General features: G+C 42.0%; 1 protein-coding gene across 1 annotated transcript; it reads right to left on the reverse strand.

The window, feature by feature from the left end:
- Positions 1–5144: 5144 nt before the first annotated feature.
- Positions 5145–17571, reverse strand: smyd5 (SMYD family member 5). Its single transcript, XM_040015857.1, has 13 exons — positions 17443–17571; positions 16030–16138; positions 15687–15826; positions 14003–14124; positions 13848–13917; positions 13460–13564; positions 13185–13247; positions 8921–8991; positions 8721–8827; positions 8472–8528; positions 8240–8334; positions 7725–7795; positions 5145–7276 (listed from the first exon to the last, which is right to left on the reverse strand). Exons 1-13 carry the CDS (start codon positions 17533–17535, stop codon positions 7126–7128), a joined length of 1254 nt encoding a protein of 417 aa, XP_039871791.1. The 5' UTR covers positions 17536–17571; the 3' UTR covers positions 5145–7125.
- Positions 17572–20288: the final 2717 nt, after the last annotated feature.

The raw sequence follows: 20288 nt of genomic DNA on the forward strand, positions 1-20288 counted from the left end.
TGAGGACTTCAAATAACGACCCCCACCCCTGACCCATATGCTGGTCAAAGCATGTCCCCGGGCTCAATGGTAATGAAGGAGGGAGGATGGGTGGGCTCACTTTCACTTTTTCAGGCCATTTCATTTGGGAGAGAGTCATTAAATTTATAACTAACGTACTATTTTCTTTAAGTTGAAACATGGAGATCAAGCACCTTAACAGACTCACTTTGACAGGGTTCTGCAGACATTTTCATCTGAGATGTATGGAACGACAAACTTCTTATAATATAAAGGCTGTAAGTACAGATGGTCAAAAAAACTTTAGGCTCTTAAAAATGATAATTTCACCTATACTGTATACTGTGTGTCCATTACATATTTACATCAATGATTTTCACACAGATCTCAGCCAAAAAAAAGCAGCTATATAACAATTTGATATTCTCGTGTATCTGCTTGTTGTGAATGCGGCTGTTTATCTCAATCATCTTTGGTAAAACTAAGTGAAACTGGCTGAATAACAGAAGTGTCTGATCTCATTCACGTCCAATTTTCTGTGAAAGTTTCATATTGTAATTGGTTCATAAATGTGACCTTTTTAATGATGAACAGTCCATCAACCAGCTGCCCACAGGATGTGAGCGAAGCCCTTGATATTGGAAAGTGTCTTATCTAGACAAGCCATCTTACTACCATGCTTATGGTTCTGACTTGCGAGAATAAGCTGCACATAATTGAATATTGTTGCTGCTTTTGCATCCCAGACTTTGAAATGCCACAGCCAAAAGAAAGTATTAGCCTCATCCAGCAACGATGTGTTGAATGTCCTACAAGAGATATGAAAATAAGATAAGATGAGATAAAGCTGAATAGCCAGTGTGTTTCAAATGCCTCATTTGCACTACATGAGTCAGACCATGTTTGGTCTCAGTGGGAATGTCTGGCTTGACCTTAGAGAAAGAATGCATCCAGGCATTCACAGCTGACCTCTTTCACATATAGCACAATGATCTTTTTTTTAATTGTCCAAGTCTTAATCTTGCAGGAACTATAAATATAAAATTCACATCCTATTAGCCTCAAACCCGAGCTGCGGAGAGTAAAAAGAACAAAACAACAATGGGTTGCTGTGCTTGGAAAATTGTCCAGAACAACAAATGCCGACACAAAATATTACATGAAGTCTTCGCACCACTTCATCAACTTATGCAGACCCTGCAAACATGGCTGAAAGAGCAACGTTATCTCTTGGGTGGTTCTGTATGATGTTAGGAACTGAACTGTAAATGGATGCATATTGTTTCCATGTATAATACAAATTTTGATCCAGAGTGGGAGGTCTGGGGTTTGATCGCCCGTGGAGCGCAGAGTCTTTTGATATTTTTACTGATTTCATTTGATTCTTATCAATAAATGTCTAATTCCTCAACACAAACTTTTTTTGGAGCTATTTCTCAACCACAACTAGACGTCCATAAAACACCTCCAGGAAACAGTCATTCAACCTCAAAATATGTGCTGTAGTTTTCTGTTAGGAAGAAATACAAAAATCTGACAACCACATCAGCAACCCTATAAGACTGCAGTGGCAGGCATGTACTACTGCTAGCGTCTGTACTTGACATCATCAAATTTGGGCACAGTAAACAGCACTAAAATTACCACACACCATATTAACAAATAAATAAAATGACTTATTACAGTTTCTTTGAAATGTCTGCTTAAGTTTGTGCTCTGGCCTGCTCTCTTGGGGGTGGCTTAGGCTTCTTCATCATGTGGTGGGGGCTCTGCCGGGTTTCGGGCGGTTCTCAGAGATCTGGGGTGGCTGGCCTCTAGCAGGGTCAGCTGCCCGCTGCCTGTGGTCTCCTGACACCCCTTCCCTTGGCTGTCAGAGCTCCGTCCGGGGCCTCCCTCTTCCCACGGCCAGGGTGGACACTTGGTTGTCATCAGGATACTTGGCCTCAGATCTTTAGCTCTCGGCTGCCGTGGATGGCCGGGGTCTCTTTCGATGTCTGCCGCTGGCTCTTGGGGGGGATGGCATTATTGCAAACTCTCACCCTCATTTTTCAAGTACACTTTATGCTAAACACTAACACAGAGAGCGAGAGAGAAACAAACACAGCAAAACTGTATATTTGTTGGTGTACCTTCCTCTGTTTAGCCCCCCTTCTTTTCTCTTTTTTTCTCCCCTGTTTTCTTCTCTTATCTTTCACCATTCTGACCTTTAACCCCTGTCTGCATCAGGATAACATCCACAGGACAATAATCTAAATAATAAAAGTAAATAAATAAAACAAAAACATTAACAAGAGGAGCCTACAGATAGTCTACGGTGCTCCTCTTGGGAAAGCAAAATATGTTTGGCACAACAAAGCATTCAGACCAAAAGTCTCCTTGCTCCTGCTGGACTGGACAGGTTAATAAAACAAAACTGTGCAATGTTTAAATTGAAGGAATTTTCCCTGTTCAGTTTTTACGGTTGTTTTTCTGTATATCTTAACCATGCAGTAAATTTTTAACCCAAACGGTGCGATCGGCCTTTTCACTCAAACAGTAAAAGATGAAATAGACAATATGGGACCTCATAATGCTGAATCCACTGCAGATCTTTTAAGTGTATTCACAAAGAACGCTTAAATCAATGAGTTTCAGAAACATTAGCCATGGCTGGTGGTTCACTTATGTTACTGCAGTCGTACGACTGCCGGAACTTTAACCTCACAGCAAAGCTAGTTTTATACAAGAGAGAGTCTGCTGATAAAGTGGACTTGCTCTCCATTCTTCTGTCACAACACTGTCTTATTTCTACTGTATGTCTTGCCGTACTGTAACATTTGTGATTCATAAAACCTCCGTTTGGATGATTCATAACTCAATTCTTCATCTTCCATTCCACAGGCTCAGGCTGCACAGCAAGATTTATACGATGCCGTGGAGGTCTTTAACGTTTCTCCCTGAAGATGAATGTGAGGTTACTGGGCTCCCCCACAATGTTTCAAAAGTTTCCCAGATGACTACATGGCAGCGGTACTGCTGACACTTTGTACTATTTGGACTTTAACCAAGGAAATGGTTTCAGCTGAACTCAACCACATAAATCTCAAACACTGATCAAATGCAACAGTTCACTCAGCAGCGATGTTTGTGTTGTTAAACTGTGTTTCTCTCGTGTTTATTTTAATGGAGGGTGAGCTAAAGTGCTATAACCTTACTTCAGGTCGGGTGATTTCACATGGAGCAGTCATTCATCAGCTAGGTTGTGGTGTAGCCCTCCAAGGCAGCAATGGTATCCATTGGGTTAACCAATCTGGACAGTGCTAATGTAGGCTGGAGATTGTTTCCATATGGGGTCCATTTCAAACAGAGTCACTTTGACTGGGTCTAAAAATCAGCTTCATTTCATAGTTTGACCACTTCAAGCAGGCGATGTGAAACAACTTTCGCACTACCCGTCATAAACAAAACAGTCGACCTTTAACCTTAGCGTATAAATCACGGACAGGTAGCTAAAACATTTCACAATGTTAAGGTTTTAACTACCTAACCCTTTACTTTCAAAGCTGAATAATACATTACTTAAGAAAAATAATATAAAATTATGACAGCTGTGTTCCATAAATCAATATAAAAATATTGATTTATGGAACACAAGTAGCAAAATAAGGCAGAGAAATTAAATTATAAAACTTAATCAGATTTTTTTACAGAAACATCCCAGACTGAGCCAAATAAGAATTAAGATACTTTGTATGAAATTAGGCAAAACTGCAGTTAATAGAATAGCAAATAACTCAATCACAGTCATTTCAACACGTTACATCTAAATCACAATAAGTGCCATTGGGGTATACCTTTATCTCCAAAACCTGACAAAATCATTTGAGTTATTCTGTATTCCTTTTGTCCAGATTTGTAATTTATGCACCTCTGTGTAAGACTGCAGCAGTACAAAGCTGCATGGCCTCTCAGGCTGAGAGAAAAGAAACCTCTGCAGTACAAATGTGGAGCCATTTCAAGTAAGACTGAATGTTCCCTACACCTAACATTAACAGTAAAATGTACCATCTTTTATCTCTTTAAATAAAGTCAAGTACTCTCCCTCTTGTATCTGCATAATATGGCAAAGGCAGGATAAAGAAATGTGCTGCTTTTATATCATTGTAGTCTTTAGTTTGAAGGGGTTTTTTGTACTTGTCAGAATAAGAGACTCATTCTCTGAATAGTAACAATTGCCTTTCATAAAGCTTTTCCCACTTCCTTTTTTCCTTTCCTCAAACACTTTTGTCACTTCCCACTCCTTCAGTCCTGAAATGAGCCTCTATCTGCCCAACTTCTGTCACAGCAGACTCTGTGACCTCTCTGCTTTCTTTCCTTGAAACAGCCAGGCTCTGTGATGTGGAGGCCTACAACTACATGCCTGGCTGCGCGGGATTGACCGTTGCAGCGGGCTGCCACAGCAAAGACGACATTTCACAGCTACAAAGCTCCTGCAGCGTTTCTGGAATCGCTTCACAGGGTGACAGCTGATGGTGTGGGAGCTTCAACTGAAGGATGTGACCAGAGGTCCGACTTCATACGGTGCTAGGTCCCAGGTGTGCATCGTTTCACAGACATAATGCGTTCTATTATTTTCCATTTCTCTTACATGCATCCGTAGTGAATAAGCGCTTGATGTAAGTGCAGCAAAGAGCAGATACTGGAGTAAACACAGGCTGTTAATGGAGAAATGTCAACCATGTACAACCAACCGAGGAAAGAACAGGAATATAGTCAACTTTAGAACTACACACTTCAAATAAATTCATTGTTATTTAGCATCTTAGATTCTTAGTGCCCATATTCATAGTGATGGAGTGACAGGCAGTCAGCAGTAGATTACCATAATTGACTGCTGGGGTTTTTGTGCTTGTTTTTACTAATTGAAGGATAATTTGAGAACATAATTTGCTACAACATTTGCTCTATTTCTCTCATTGTCAAAAAATCCTTTAAAAAAAAATCTCCAAGTGGCAGTAACAGCGATTGCCATTATTAGTCTTTGGAGCTGCTGTGGCTCACTGATGTGTTTTCAATAGTTTTTAGACAAGAATAGAGCTCTAACCACGGTGAAATAAGATAAATGTGGTGTTAGACACATAGCCGATACTTTGCAGAAGGATCAATTCATTGCTTTTGGACCTTTAATGGAATTTGTCGAGGATAAAAGGGCCCAAAATAAAAATTAAAAAGACGACTGCTGAAGACCTAACCTCTTTCAGAAAGACAATTTGACTAAGTTAATGCAAAAGGACTGAACAAATATTTTACCAGTACAATTTTCAGCAGCAAAGACAGGAGGTGTGTAAAACAAATAAATGACTCAACAGACATCCAATTTCAATGCTTTATGCCAGAGCAGTAAAAATGACAACTGCTAGGCTCCTGTTATATTTAAATTTTACATGCGACTTACAAAGCCATGTTCTCCTGTGCCACTGCGCTGATTGCTAACTGAGAAAATTGTCGTTCAATATTTCCAATCTTTGTTGAGCAGCTGAAAACACTGCGATTTGTGATTACAGTCATTGTTGTAATATTGATTCACGTACAGCAGCAGCAGCTTCACTCATATGGAACCGTGGTCTGAAATACAGTTCTCAACAAAGGGCAAACAGTTACTGACAAAGCAATTTTCCACTCAAGGTCTCCATAATGCATTAAGTAAGGTTTAACTCAACCCAATAGATCAAGAGGTGGAAACCAAACTATATATTCACCGGCTGGATGTCTCCCATATGACAAGGCTGTAATTAGGCCTATAAATAAAAAGCCTGAACAACACTGTATGCATAGTCATGTAAGAAACATATATTAGGTAAAACAGAAGCACCTATGAACCAACTGACTTTTGCTGAACTGCTTTGTTTTCTTTAAGAGTCTTTAGAAAATGGAAACATTTGTTATGAGTTACATTAAGTGAACTTACATGTCAAACACATTGCAAACGCCAATTTTAACAGTTTTTCTTTGGCTCTTTACTCCCAACACAACGGATTACAGACAAAATACCTACACTATAGGATATAGACCTGACCTTGTGCTAAAGCTGCTCTTATCCTCTTACTGTATACATCGGCTGTGAATGAAACTTCTATTGTGACAGCGGTGCTGACAACAATAGATAATGAATGTTTGCCAGAACTCCAGTTCAATTCTCCAGCTTCCTGGAAATCTGCTGGAGGAAAATAAGCCATTCTTCCAAACGGCATCCCATCATTTGGTGTTTTGATGATGGGTTTACAAGTGCTCTCTAACTCTCCAGTGTGTGTGTGTGTGTGTGTGTGTGTGTGTGTGTGTGTGTGTGTGTGTGTGTAGACCTGCTGATTGTGAGGGCAGCAATATGTGCCTCTTGCATCCTGAGGATGGTAGATTTTCACCTTGGAATAGATCGCCTACTTCAGGATTGCCATCCAAGGACAAAGGTGACCACCCAGAAAAACTTTGTATTGATTTGGAGTGATGCCAGAAAACTAAAAGGTTTCAATCTTTACCCGTTTTTCTTCAAGTAGAACGAATATTTGGGATTGGGTATAGTTATCCTTGGAGAGTAGTAGTATTTTTACAAGTTGTCCATATAAAATAGTTAGCATACAAAGTGCAGAGCTTGAGAGAGTTCCCTCGCTGGCTTCTCTCTCTGCCTCCCTGTGGACAACCAGAAATCCAGGAAATATTCATGTTACACTACTGCTGCTTGCACAATTAGCCAAGCATTATTCACTCAACACTTAATAAAAAGCCATCACCGTGCAGTTCAAATAATTTTAAAAGGAGCTCCAAAACATCAATTTGACAGTTTTAAGTCCCCATGTGTTTGGATGGCACGCACTTTCTTTGTTCCACTGTAAACCACCAGTGTGCTGAAGTGAAAGAACAAACATCAGTCTTACACACACACAGGCATACATCACACAATTTCTGTGACTGATCTCTAAAATAAGCGCTGGGTGAAATGTGTTGCCAACAGGCCATTTTCGACACACATTGAGACACCAGTGAAATGCAGATCATAGTCTGGACTGGTCCTTAAATCTTCCGGGCTTCATGGGTGCTGAGCGTGGTGGCAGGAATGGGAGGCGGCTGAGAACAATATGGTCAAGTCTTTCATCAGACATCTGTCATCTCATCTTCCATCTCATCTCCCTCTGTTTCACCTTCTGCCACACCTTCTTCTTCCTCTTCCTCCTCGGATGTCACATCCAATTCATCCATCTGGGAAACGCACTTTGGACACGAGCAGACAAACAGGTAGTTCTCCCTGTGAAGAAAGTGTCCCACTGGTCACATTGTTTGCACCTCTGATAACAGCTCTTTTTAATTAGAACCACTCTGCACTTTGCTGTTAAGAAAATCTTGGCTTTTTAAGTGGCTTCTGTGCACAAAAGCAACCGACTGTTCAACACTGTAATTAATACTTCCGGACCACAACACCATCCTGTAATGAAACGACACCTTCTCGAGACTGAATTAACACAGGATGCTCTAACACCATCATGCATCTCAGAAACTTGCAAAAAAAAAAAAAAAAGCTGTTGGATCATGCTAATCAATGAGCAGAGTGAGCACAGGAGTAACCATCACACCCACTAGCCTATCTGCTTCGAGACATCCTATTATTGCCTGGAAGGCTTTTTATTGATCCTGATGGAATTCATAACAGTATGACCCCGTTCAAGTGAAGTATCCCAGGGATTACAGAGGTTTACCTCAGAATCTTATGTCTGCTATGTCGGCTTCGGTCCCGCTGACAGCAGTCCAAATAACTGATGCAAATCTCCTGAAGATGGAAAAGACACACACATACACGCTCCTGAACTGGCTGAAGAATCCCAACATCAATATAATATTACTGTACCATAACAGTTACAAACTACTCGTATTGCAATTTTTCCAGATTTTGCACAAAACATTTTCCCAAAATGCCGTCGCTTCATCATGCAGGAGGTCGCTCTGCCCTGCTCTCTCGCTCTCCTGGTACAAAATGCTTCAGTCTTCGCCAGCATTCAAAGGAGATCTTTGCTGTGAAAGTAGCACGGCCGCTGTGACATTACTGTGCCGCGCGGATGCAAGGCTTCTCAATCTTTCTGACAGCTTGACAAACCCGCTCCAATCCTTAAAGTCTCAGCCTTCTAATGCCCCCTGACAAGGGGGCACACAAATGTTCTGCGCAGTCTATTTCAGGCCAGAATTTATCACTCAAAACCCAGACGTGCCAGCTCACCTCTCCCTGGTTGATGTCACAGAGGGCACTGAGGTGAAGGAGGAAATTGTTGTCGGGGAACGACACCTCTGCGTTGGGTATGCAGCTGTGGTTACCTGCAGAGGTCAAAGAAGCATATGGTTGTGTGTGTGTGTGTGTCAGGGGAGGTTATCATACGGCCTTTTAGCCCAGACCAACAGCATCTTTAATCTGAAGTAACAGTTTTCATAAGAGAGACATCATCAGCACTTACATGAGCTTTGAAGCAGAAAGAGTCCAGACCCCTCGCAGTTTAGAAAGTCTCCGGTTTCTGCACAGAACAGACAAATTATGCATATTTCTGACCTTTGCTTGGATACGCACGGGTTTATGTAACAACCACAGCATTGGTCAACACACATATACAAACTAACTCAGACAATTCAGCCGTCGCAAATCTGCTCAGTTGAGACAAAAAGAATTTATTGCAGAAAATACTGCAATACTGAGATAAAACTGTGACCTTTTTCAATGTCCTTGTACAGCTGGTCAATAAAAGAGTCCAAATGCTCCCTCTGCTGGGCAGGAAGCTCAAGTGCATCGCAGGCATGAACCCACTGGCTCAGAGAGCTACGTTTGGATAACAGAACGTAAAGACAGTGAAGTGTTAGAACCATATTGAGCCCCAGTGTTAAGCTGGTTAAAGGTTGCAGTGATATTTACCTGGTGCCAATGCCTTGTCCGTTGGTCCCCACCAAAGCAAACAGAGAACGGAAACCCTCAGGGACAAACCACTGCAATACAGTCACACCGTCAATCATCCACGCAGGGAGCTGGCAAATTAGTAACTCTTTTTGTAATTAATACATTTTTTTCCTCTTTGATTATACAAATCAAAGAAACTGTAAGAAAATAGAGCAGTCAGATTTTCACTTCAAGCCCACGGTAACTAATGCAAACAATTATAATGAGGAGAAGAAGAAACCCCTCACATTTGACAAGCTGCGATCAAAGAACAGAATTCCCAGAAAAAGTCTGAGCGTCCGTTGGAATAAACCAGATTTTGATTACTCGGAAATTATGACGTAATCATAATTTAAGTCATTTTCTTTAAACTAAGCAAACTGACTCATATCATACAAGTAGGGTGAAGGACATGGTTTTATTTACTTGTTTTTGATAAAGTTCAACCATCAACTTGCTAAACCAAGTAGTACGTTCTTTTCTTCCAGCCTAACTCTGTTGTTATGGGATTATTCACTTGTACAGGGAAGGGTTTGCTCCATATGACCAATAGTGAACATGGAGCTTCACAGTTCTTACAAAGGCCGCAAACAAAGACGGTATAAAGACATGAAGGTAGCTTCAAGGTGCAAAAGTTAAGCCAAACCCAGGAAGCGCCTTGAACCTGCATTCTATCTCAAAGCTAACAGATGGCGACAGCTGTGGTTGCAAAAAAAAGGACTTCTGATCCTGTAGAAGTGAAAAACAGCAATCTGTTTCTACCTCTGCAAACACGTTGGGCTTTATCATTTCAGGGCCCGTATCCCTAAAGAATCTTTGTGCAAAAAGTGGCTCCTAGCGGCCAAATTCTAAGAAAATTCTCAGAGTCATGACGTTTTCTTAGAATTTCCCCTAAAAGTGACACGACAATCCCAGTTAATATAAAAGCTATTCCTCAAGATTCCTAGCGCTTAAAAGGGCTCCTAAGGCGAGATCTGCTAAGAGCAGGGAAGAGGACTTTTAGTGGCTTAGGAGTTCCCCTAAGCAGCTGCACAAAATGGCCAACAGAAGAGGCAGGAGAGATGTCCTGCAAACACTGGATGACAGGGAATTATTGAGACGCGACAGATTGGATCGTGCAGGAATCATGTTTGTGGTGGATCTCCTTAGAGATGCAATTACTTCACCAACTCGACGCCACAACGCTATTACACCGGAGACGAAAGTAATCACAACCCTGAGGTATTTGGCAACCGGGAAAATGCAACAATGCAGCAGTGATGACTCGGGTCTGTCCCAATCCTCTGTCAGCAGAGTCATCACCCAAACACTGACAGCTTTGTCACAACCTAATATTGTGACACAATTTGTTTCATTCCCGCTGGATGCCCGCACTTTACACACACATAAAAGGGCATTTATGGACATTGCAGGATTCCCTGGCGTTGTGGGTGTAATTGATGGAACACATGTGAGAATAATTGCGCCATCAGAGGACGAGGCTGTCTTTGTTAACAGGAGGAATTTCCACAGCATCAATGTGCAAATAGTCTTCAATGTGGCCTGTAAGATTTTGGACATTGTGGCTAAACGGCCAGGCTCCACACATGATGCGAGAATGCTCTCCGAGAGTGGCATCAGACAGCTTTTTGAGAGACGCTATGTGCCAGCTAATTGCCACTTGTTAGGGGACAGTGGCTACCCATGCAAACCATGGCTCCTTACACCTTACCTCCAGCCACGCCAAGGGCCCCAACTAAACTATAACAGGTAAGCCAAACAATACAAAAATCATGGAAATGAAATGCAAGCAATATGTTAGAGCATCCAAGTAGTGCAGTATTTCCATCAAATAATTAAAGGTCTCTGTATTCTATTGTAGGGCCCACAAGACAACAAGAGCGGTGGTGGAGCGTGGCATAGGCCAGCTTAAGAGGCGCTTTCATGTTCTCCACGGAGAGGTGCGGCTGAGGCCTGAAAAAGTCAGCAAAGTCATCATAGCCTGTGCAATATTACACAATATTTGCAAGGTTAGACAGATTGCAGAACCTCTGGAGGATGGCGATGAGGATGATGAAGACAACAATGAGGATGGTGGTGAAGAAGATATTTACATTCCACAGGGGAACCTAGCCCAGAGTGGACTGCCTTACAGGGCAAACTTCACAAATTTACATTTCAGGCAAGCTGTAGCCCCATGTCTTTTGAGAACTTGTGATGGTATTAAGAACTACCACAGTTTTACTGCACATCACCTGCAATTGTTAAATGCAAGACACAGAACACAATCTGTAAATGGTTTATTTTTTAGGTGTTCAATTTTAAGGCGGTAGTACTCCTCCTGAAGGGAAAGGACTTCTTTTTGTTTTTCAAACACATCAATTGTGAGTTGCAATCTGCTCTCCTGCAGGGATGCTGACGGAGCAGGTGCTGCGGATGGGAATGGTGTTTGATCCGCCGGGCTATCCTGATATTGTGTCCCAGGCGTGCCTCTTGCCTTGGCTAGTGACAGTTGGGCCAAATTTTCCTCGTAACATACCTTTATGTTCGTTCACCAACTGGGCCAGCAACAAACCTTGCTCCTCAGTCCAGTTCGGCTTGCGAGTCCTTTTTTTTCTCCATTTTCTGTGTTTGTAGGATATTTGTTAACAAGCCTTTATAAATAGACCTGCCAGCAATCACAGACATTGATAAAAGCTGAGCCGTGTTACCCTCGTTATGACCACACTGGACTTGTAACGTTGTGATTTCCACTTCATTAAGGACAGCCCCTTGAGATAGGCCATCTTGTTTTCAATGGGGTCCATATGGGAGTGAAAGTACAAAATATGCCAGCTAGGATATTAATATGAGCAAATAAGACACGAATCATTATTTGAACAGGGTGTAATGAGTTTAAGTTTTCACATATTTTAGATTCTAATGTTAGGCTATAACCCCTACAGCTTACTATTCATTTTCCAGATATTTTCTTGAATGTGAAATATTATTTACAATTACAGTCAGCATAAGATTAGAGTGTATAATTATGTTTATTGATTTGAGGGTACATCCTTTGCTCATTATCACCAAAAGCTCATTTCCATCAAACTTGTAGGATCAACCAATCACGGCTTTTGAAATGATGACTCATACCAGCAACGGGGTCAACCACACCTCCTCACTAAGATAGGATTTCCCATCCATTCCTTGCTCAGAGTTCACTGAAAATGTTCTGGAATCACTTCGAAGCTAAAACTCCTGGCAAGGAATTTTTAGGTTAAGTTAGGAGCTCTCTGAGAGGATCCTCAGAATCTTTAGGGATACGGGCCCTGGTCATATTCAATAAAAGAGTTGATTCTATTCTGTAAATCATCAGGAGGATTATCCATGCTATGGTCATTGAAGATTTGTGACAAATAAGCTGGTTGAAAGGAACAAATCTGCTCTGGCTAAAGCCAAGAAGGAAAGCTGCAAAAAGGTCAATCGTGAGGAAACGTATCAAATCCATTTTATGCATTTCATTATGAAGTCTAAACAGAAAACGAGCCGTTTCATGCTGAAACTGTTGTCATGTTCTTTTGAGACATTTTGAACCCAAAAACACAGGCAGGTATTTATAGTTCATTACTTTCTCTTTTTGTCGTTTCCACAAATTAATGTACTATTATTATTTAATGTTGGACCACTGTTGTGTCTCAGTGTTGCAGGAAAACTTGTAAGCGAATGGGATTGTCTCGCCAAGTTTGAAGGCGGGCAGTACTGCACACTGGCATCGTATTATGGTGAAAATGTTTGTGCCACATCAGACTACAAGGATATAAATAGTATTTTCTTGTCCTATAGCTTAAATAAAATATCCATATATCTTAAGCAGCTGAAGTATTGTCCAGCATCATCATCTGGACCAAATAAAATATACTGGGCTCTGGGAGCATGTGAGGGCCTTTTTCTCAATTTTCCTGTGATTGCCAAGTGAGATAATAATGATTACAGTCATTGGGCACTAGGTTTTCATGTGTTCAAAAAAATAATTAAATAAATAAATAAATAAAAAACCTGTAAGAATGATTTAATAGGTCGAACAATATTAAGGAGGCAAAGGCGGCCAAATAAATCAGAGCTGTCAGCTCTAATTCCACCAGTGAGCAGCTTTAATTAGCCGTCTAGAGCAACAACCGCTTTCTGTGATATTTTTGGAAGCATTCTCTAAAAACAATGATTGAACGCTGGATTGAAAACAAGAGGAAACAACGTGTGCTGTGGCTTCACAGAACATACTTACCCGGCCGAGACGGTCGTCATAAAGTGCTTCTGTAAAAAGGCTGTGCAGCAAGGCCAACTGCCCCTACAAAAATACGTTGAAATAACTTCATGTAATATTTTACATAACAGAAAATACACATCACTTGTATGTTTGGCGCCTGGCGTGCGTTGCTTATTCGAGCTGTGAAGAGCTAAGATCACCATAACAGCATGACACTGTGTTTGAATTTGAACTTTTGACTTTTTGTACCTCAATGAATTCACACGTCAGGCAGAAATAAGAAGGTAACTCACTCTGAACTGTTCTCCTAGGAGCTTATGGGCGATCTCCTCTTCCTCGTTGGCTGTCCGGCTGCAGAAGTGAGTAAACAGCTTCTGCAAGTGTGCTTTATCTTTGGCCTGGAAAACATAAATAATGTTCTGTGACTTACTGAATATCTCCCACACACCTACTTGTGTTTTGCACGGTTTGTTTTTGGGGGTGTTTTTTGAAAGGGTTAAACACAGTGAACACAGTGAAACATTAGCAATACAGAGTTTTGTTTTGTTTTTAAAAAAGGAAAATCTAATCAGGTGCAGCATATCATGTTCCTTTACAGAGAAGCGTTTGTATTACATCTCTAATACTGAGCATAAGTGCAAACACTTGAATATTTTCAAAGCTGTAAATCAAAAGTCTCACCTGTTTTACCATAGCTACCATTTTGGCCATAAGCATGATGCTGGAGGTCTCAGGGGGATAATGCATACTCCTGAAAGAAAGCAGCAGTAGGTTATTGGGGTGAATTAGAAAGTCAGCGCTCCCAGAAGATGAACGTTTTTAAAATGCTTCCTCACCTCCATGCATCTTTGAGCTTGTTGATGGGGTGATCAGGATCTTCTTCAGAAGGACCCAGACACAGAGCCTGATGGTACTGATCTGCCGCTGCCTGTCGACACTCGCTGCTGCAGTACATCACCTACAGAGGGAGCAGAGGCCGGGGGATTGACCCCAAACAAAAACATTCGAAATGTTAAACTAATGAGGAAACTGGGTTTATGGTTTATAATTTCTTGAATCTGCGGGGCTGAGTAAAGCACTATGGCTTCGTGTTTTTAAATCACTGCTTTTACCAAGTTCGCAGTGACTCCAGGGATAAATTCATCACCGAACTCTTTAATCCCCATTTATGAGTTTAAGTTTCCTTTGGAGAAATCAGGAAAGTTATGACTTTCCGGAGAATGAAATTTACTGGAGCCAGTTTTGAAGTTAATAAAGGACATAAAGCATTTCTGGAACATCATCATCATCCATTCTGAAAAGCAGATCTGATAAATCTGCATCCAGCACTCGGTTATACTGAGAAAGCAGTGAGCATTAAAAGTGAAGGTGTAGCGCTTCAAAAGCCCCAAAGCAGAACGGCATGAAATTATGTTTAGTTCACTTTAATATAGTCTAAGCGTTGCCTGCCTGTTTGCTTGTTGCAGGTACTGTACAGGCTCATTGGCCACTTTATTAGGTACGCCTTGCTAGTACTGGGATAGACTCCCTTTTGCCTCAAAACTGCCTGAACTCTTTGTGGTAAAGATTAAAAAGGTGCACTGTGGTCATACAGGGGGTTGGACACGGTCAGCAACAACACTCAGGGGGTCAAGGAATGCCATAACATACCACCAACACCATTACACCCTCACCAGCAGCCTAAATTGTTAAATGTAATACGGATGCATCCGTGCTTTCATGTCATTTATACCAAATTGTGACCCTACAATCTGTATGCCTCAACAGAAACCGAGACTCAGACTAATCTTCTGTAACTTTAGTTTCCCGAGTGGTACCCGGTGTGGTCTTCTGCTGCCGAAGCCCATTTGCTTCCAGTCTCTGTAAAGCCTAGAGAAGGTTGTCTGGGCAAATTCCAGTAGATCAGCACTTTCTGAAATAGACCAACCCACCTGCCACCAAAAACCTTTCCACATTCAAAGTCATATAAAAGTGACGTTACTACAATCTGTCTTCTGTCCTCCAAGGTGACCACCCCCATACGGATTAATGACATGATCAGGATTAAGTGCTCGGGACTCCTTCTCAGCTCTATCGCTTAAGAGATTCAAATCTGTGCTCCAACTACACCATTCAAAAACCCTCCGTTTTTGTATTTTTGAGTCATCCTTTGGTGAATTTTTAGTTTTTGTGGTCAAATTCTCGCATCCAAATAATAACCAAGCCCTTTCTCGAGCAGGCATTGATCCTCTACTGCAAAAGAGGATCAAATGTATGCTCTTCTAGTAATGGGGGGGGCATGTATTTACATTTTCATGTGACCTTAGCTTGGCTTATTGACTGGGTGTTAGTAGTGGCCTCTAAAGATTGATTAGCAAGCAACCACCATTGATGTAGCTGAAGCTCTTCCTTAACCACTGCCAGGTTAAAATCAATGTTTTGTATCTTATATTGACCTCACCAGTTGCTGTGAGGGTTTTACTTTCACGAAAAATTGCAAGTTATACTTTTTGGTAGTGGACTGTACTAAAATAGATTTACCTGGCACTGAGGGCATGCTTGATGCTGTTCTGGGCGCACACGGCACAGCTCAGGATGAGGAAGGCTGAGTCCAGGGATGCCGCTAAGTCTTCTCGCATTCCCCTCTGCAGTCTCCAAAGCACGTAAGCAGTATTCACAGGCTGTAGGGGGCATGATGGTAGAGCCGGTGAACAGAGATGACATCACAGCAGGGCAGCATTGAGATGATAAGTTTCATTGTAGATCCACATGCAGTATACATGCAGATTATTTTGTCCAGTTAGTCCAAAACCTCAATAATCAATGAAAAGATGCAATTATAAGTCTTATAAGTGCTCCTCTATATGTGCATCAAACATCTCACCTTTATATTTATACAAAGTGTTCCACAGGAATTGGGCAGAGACGAGAGGCCGCTCAATGAAAATGGTTTCTCCCTTCTTTATGCTCCTTTTGGCAAAGAGACCCTTGCCCTGTAACATGAATAACTAACTGTTACTGCAGCCTTCAGTCACTACAGAAAAGTTATAGACTATGAACATTTTACAAGAAATTAAAATGTAAATCACAGTGGGACCTAAAATGATTCATTTCTTAATCACTATGTTTAAGAAAACTCATAACTTGCTGCAGCCCAAACATGTTTTCCCCAGAAATTGTAAGTTGTTGTTTTCATTTTTTCATCCACCAATCACACATCAACCAATCAACATGAGTAAAAACTGTAAGGAGGAGGAATAACATACTGCTGCATTCAGCCCAGACAGACCACTTAAAAAACAAGCACCACCATTTAGAGTCCACTCAGTTTATTAATGCGACTATATTAACAATCCACTGGTATTTGCATTTATAACAGCTGATTAATGAAGAGTAACAAAGTAAAGAAGAGATGGCAGAAGCGCCCTTTCTAGCTTGTCCTACAGAAATTCATTCAATTTTGTGTGTCTGAGAGATATCTCTATATAGATAGATAGATAGATAGATAGATATCTGGCTGTTACAGTAGGTGAGCTGGACAGGGCGTAGAAGGTCATCAAATGAAAAGCGGACCAGAAACTGCTTCTTTGTGCAAGGAGGGACAGGAGGAGCGATGGCAGAGGCCTACAAAATGACCCCCAAGGGCTATTCTGTGCATGTTACTGACTAAAGTGCCATAAAAAGACTCCATGAGAGCCCAACGTGGTTTAGCGGGACCTGTGCTCACAGGCTGTCATCCTCCAGAGAACACCAGAGAAGGCAGGTCCACCAGGGGCTCCATTCTCATTCACAGATGATGTGACCTGAAAGCTGTGGAAAACGTCATGATGCCTGCAACATCACGTGTCAAGAGAACTGATTACATTTGTCTATTTAAGAATTTCCTTAAAAGAAGAAGAAGAAGAAGAAAAAAAAACACACACACACACGCACAGAAAGACTAAGTTAAAGACGTGAACTTGTTAGCACTCTACCACAGTTATTATTATTAGTGGACATGAATAGTAGGGGTAATTTTCAGCTAGTAGTTCTTATACTGTGATGTTAGCGAGCTAAGCTTTGGTCTCTGGAAGCTGCTGTCCTAAATTTTCCTGAAGGCAACATAGAAATCAAACCCTTCATGGAGGATTTAGACAATCATTCAATCTCCACTGTGTGTCATACATCAGCCAGTCGTGCCTGGCTGTGATCCGCACTGACAGCCGACATGCGACTACAGCACCGCCGCTTTAAATCTGTGTTCAGCCGCAGATTTCTTCTAAATCCATTTAATATGAAAATCACGGACAAGTCTGACCTTGACATTGTCGATAAATCTGACTTCCACACAGCTGGACACTTTGCCGGGGTCCACGCAGAAGGAAAACATGTCATCCACGGGAGCAGCCATGTTTCAGACGACCTTTCAACTCTGACGTTGACGTTTTATTTGTGAGACAGGCGGCAGCGACCTCTGGTGGTGAACAGAAAGTTGCATAAATGTTGAGAAGGGTCTGCGATTGGGTAGCTGTTGTAAGACATTCCGCGCATGCTCAGATCATGCGCTTTGAAATGAACGGGAGTTTTTGTTTGTTTGTTTATTAAATAATCTGAAAACAGTCGAAATTAAGCAGATACAATACGCAGCCTTGACACAGACGGACGTTTTAACGGTGTTTGGGACTGATGATATCTGGCCATGAAGTTAGCTTAGATGCGCAGACTCTGATTCGGACAAAAACCTTTTTGTCTTCTTGATTTATGGAGGGGACTTTGGATGCCACTAAAAGCAAAAAAAAACTAAAGTGTCGACTTTTTAGAAGCGAAAAAAAAAGCGAGTGTGTCCAATTAGTGATCAGGAGGGGGAGGGGAGGAGTGTCCCCGGGACAAGTCCACAGTAAATATAATAAAAGCATGCAATACTGCAAAGATAAAACACTCAACATGGGAACACAGCAAAACATGCAACTTCAAATAAATAAATAAAAAAAATTTAAATCCACCCTTCCCCCGGATGACATAAGGACAAATTAGTCAAGTGAATAGAATAGAATAGAATAGAATAGAATAATCCTTTAATTTTCCCACAAGGAGAAATTTGGTTGTATCAGCAGCAAAACAAAAAAACACACATATACAAACAGAGCAGGACACAGAACAGAAACACAATTTTTACATATTTACATCATGGACAACAGTTACTAAAGCAGAGTACTGTACAGTTATTAAAATTAAATTACAGATAAGTGGCAAACCCAGGTTGTAGTGTGCAAACAGAGCAGGATACTGAAAGATGTTTAAATAGTTGAGAATATTTAGAATAATTAGAAAAGTGCAGATTGTGTGATTGTACCTGTGCATTAAAAAGTAGATATGTAACTTTCAATAAGTTAGTGTGTATATAAACTGAAAAAAGTAATGTGCAAGTTATAACAGTAGAAGTTGTTACAGCACAGATGTAAACATCCATGTTTGTTGGGAGCAGTTCTGATTGTGCAGTCTGACAGCTGCAGGGAGGAAGGACCTGCAGAAACGCTCCTTCATGCATCGAGGATGCAGCAGTCTGTCACTGAAGCAGCTCTGCAGTTCAGCAACATTTACATGCATGGGCTGGGAGACTCTGTCCATCAGAGATGTTATTTTGGCCACAGTCCTTCCTCTCAGCTGTCAATAAACTGCTGCTCCAACATACCACACTGTAAAAAATGACGTATGCCACCAGAGTCATAGAAGGTCTTTAAAAGCGCTCCCTGGACTCCAAATGACCCCAGCCGCCTCAGCAGGTAGGGTCTGCTCTGACCCTTCCTGTAAAGAGCATCAGTGTTGTGGCTCCAGTCCAGTTTATTATTCAGGTGAACACCCAGGTACCTATAGGAGTCCACTATCTCAATGTCCACTCCCTGGATATTCACCGGTGTCAGTGTGGTGGGTCAGCGTCTCCGGAAGTCCACCACCAGCTCCTTGGTTTTCCTGGCGTTGATCAGCAGGTGGTTCTGCTGACACCAGTCCACAAAGTCCAGAGTCCACTGTCTGTACTCTGAGTCGTCCTCACCTGTGATGAGGCGACTATGGCAGAGTCGTCAGAGAACTTCTGTAGGTGGCAGCGTGGGGAGTTGATGGAGAAGTCTGCAGTGTAGAGGGTGAAGAGGAACGGTGCCAGCACAGTTCCCTGTGGGGCCCCCGTACTGCAGACCAGCGTGTCAGAGACACAGCCCTGTGTCCTCACATACTGTGGGCATCCTGTGAGGTAGTCCAGTATCCACTGGGACATGTGTTGGTCCACTCCTGATAGCTCCAGCTTGTCCCTCAGAAGTCGTGGCTGGATGGTGTTGAAAGCACTGGAGAAATCAAAGAACGTGATCCTCACAGAGCCTCCAGGCTTCTCCAGGTGAGTCAGAGCTCGGTGCAGGAGGTAGATGATGGCGTCCTCCATCCCGATGCCAGGCTGGTAGGCAAACTGTAGCGGATCCAATGAAGACCTCACCAGGGGGCGCAGATGGTTTAGAACCAACCTCTCGAGGGTCTTCATCAGATGTGATGTCAGGGCTACTGGACTGTAGCTGCTTGCGTCCTTAGGATGGGAGGTCTTTGGTACTGGTACCACGCAGGAGGTCTTCCACAGCTGTAGTACTTTCCCCAATGACAGGCTCGTTCCTCACTTACCACGTTTTGGACTGAGAAGACAGATGGTTTGAAAGAGGAGTGAAAGAAACCATCTATGTCCACTACAAAAGGCCATGTTGAACAGAGGGGATTGCTTGCAGCACCGTCTGCCACCTACAATGCAGTCTTAGGATCCCTTCCCAGGAACCTTAACACCCACTCGCCTCTTGCTTCAGGTGACCCCAATAGATTACATGATAGAGTGAGGCAAGATCTCATAGTGGGTTAACCTGAACGACCCTCGTTGACGCGGGAAAGTTGGGTAATTCTGGTCGGTTGGCCCCCCTGGGAAGGTCCACCACTATGCCAACTTTTCTTTATGTATAGATAATGACTCTCACCGTGGTTTGCTGGAGTCCCAAAGCTTTAGAAATGGCTGTGTAACCCTTTCCAGACAGACAAATGCAAATTAATGTGTTTCTCATCCGTTCTTGAGTTTCTTTAGATTGTGGCATTTTAGCCTACTTCACTTACTCAGACAGGTTCTATTTAAGTGATTTC

The sequence above is a fragment of the Simochromis diagramma genome, unplaced genomic scaffold (assembly GCF_900408965.1).
Source record: "Simochromis diagramma unplaced genomic scaffold, fSimDia1.1 OVJJ01000685.1, whole genome shotgun sequence".
NCBI lineage: Eukaryota > Metazoa > Chordata > Actinopteri > Cichliformes > Cichlidae > Simochromis > Simochromis diagramma.

Bases quoted from the DNA above. Each gene is read 5' to 3' on its own strand.
- smyd5 (XM_040015857.1), bottom strand. From the start codon at position 17,535: ATGGCTGCTCCCGTGGATGACATGTTTTCCTTCTGCGTGGACCCCGGC. The intron at 14,125-15,686 runs GTAAATCTATTT...CTCCCTCTGTAG, and splicing joins AAGCATGCCCTCAGTGCCAG to GTGATGTACTGCAGCAGCGA. The intron at 8,992-13,184 runs GTAAGTATGTTC...ACTGTATTGCAG, and splicing joins ATGACGACCGTCTCGGCCGG to TGGTTTGTCCCTGAGGGTTT.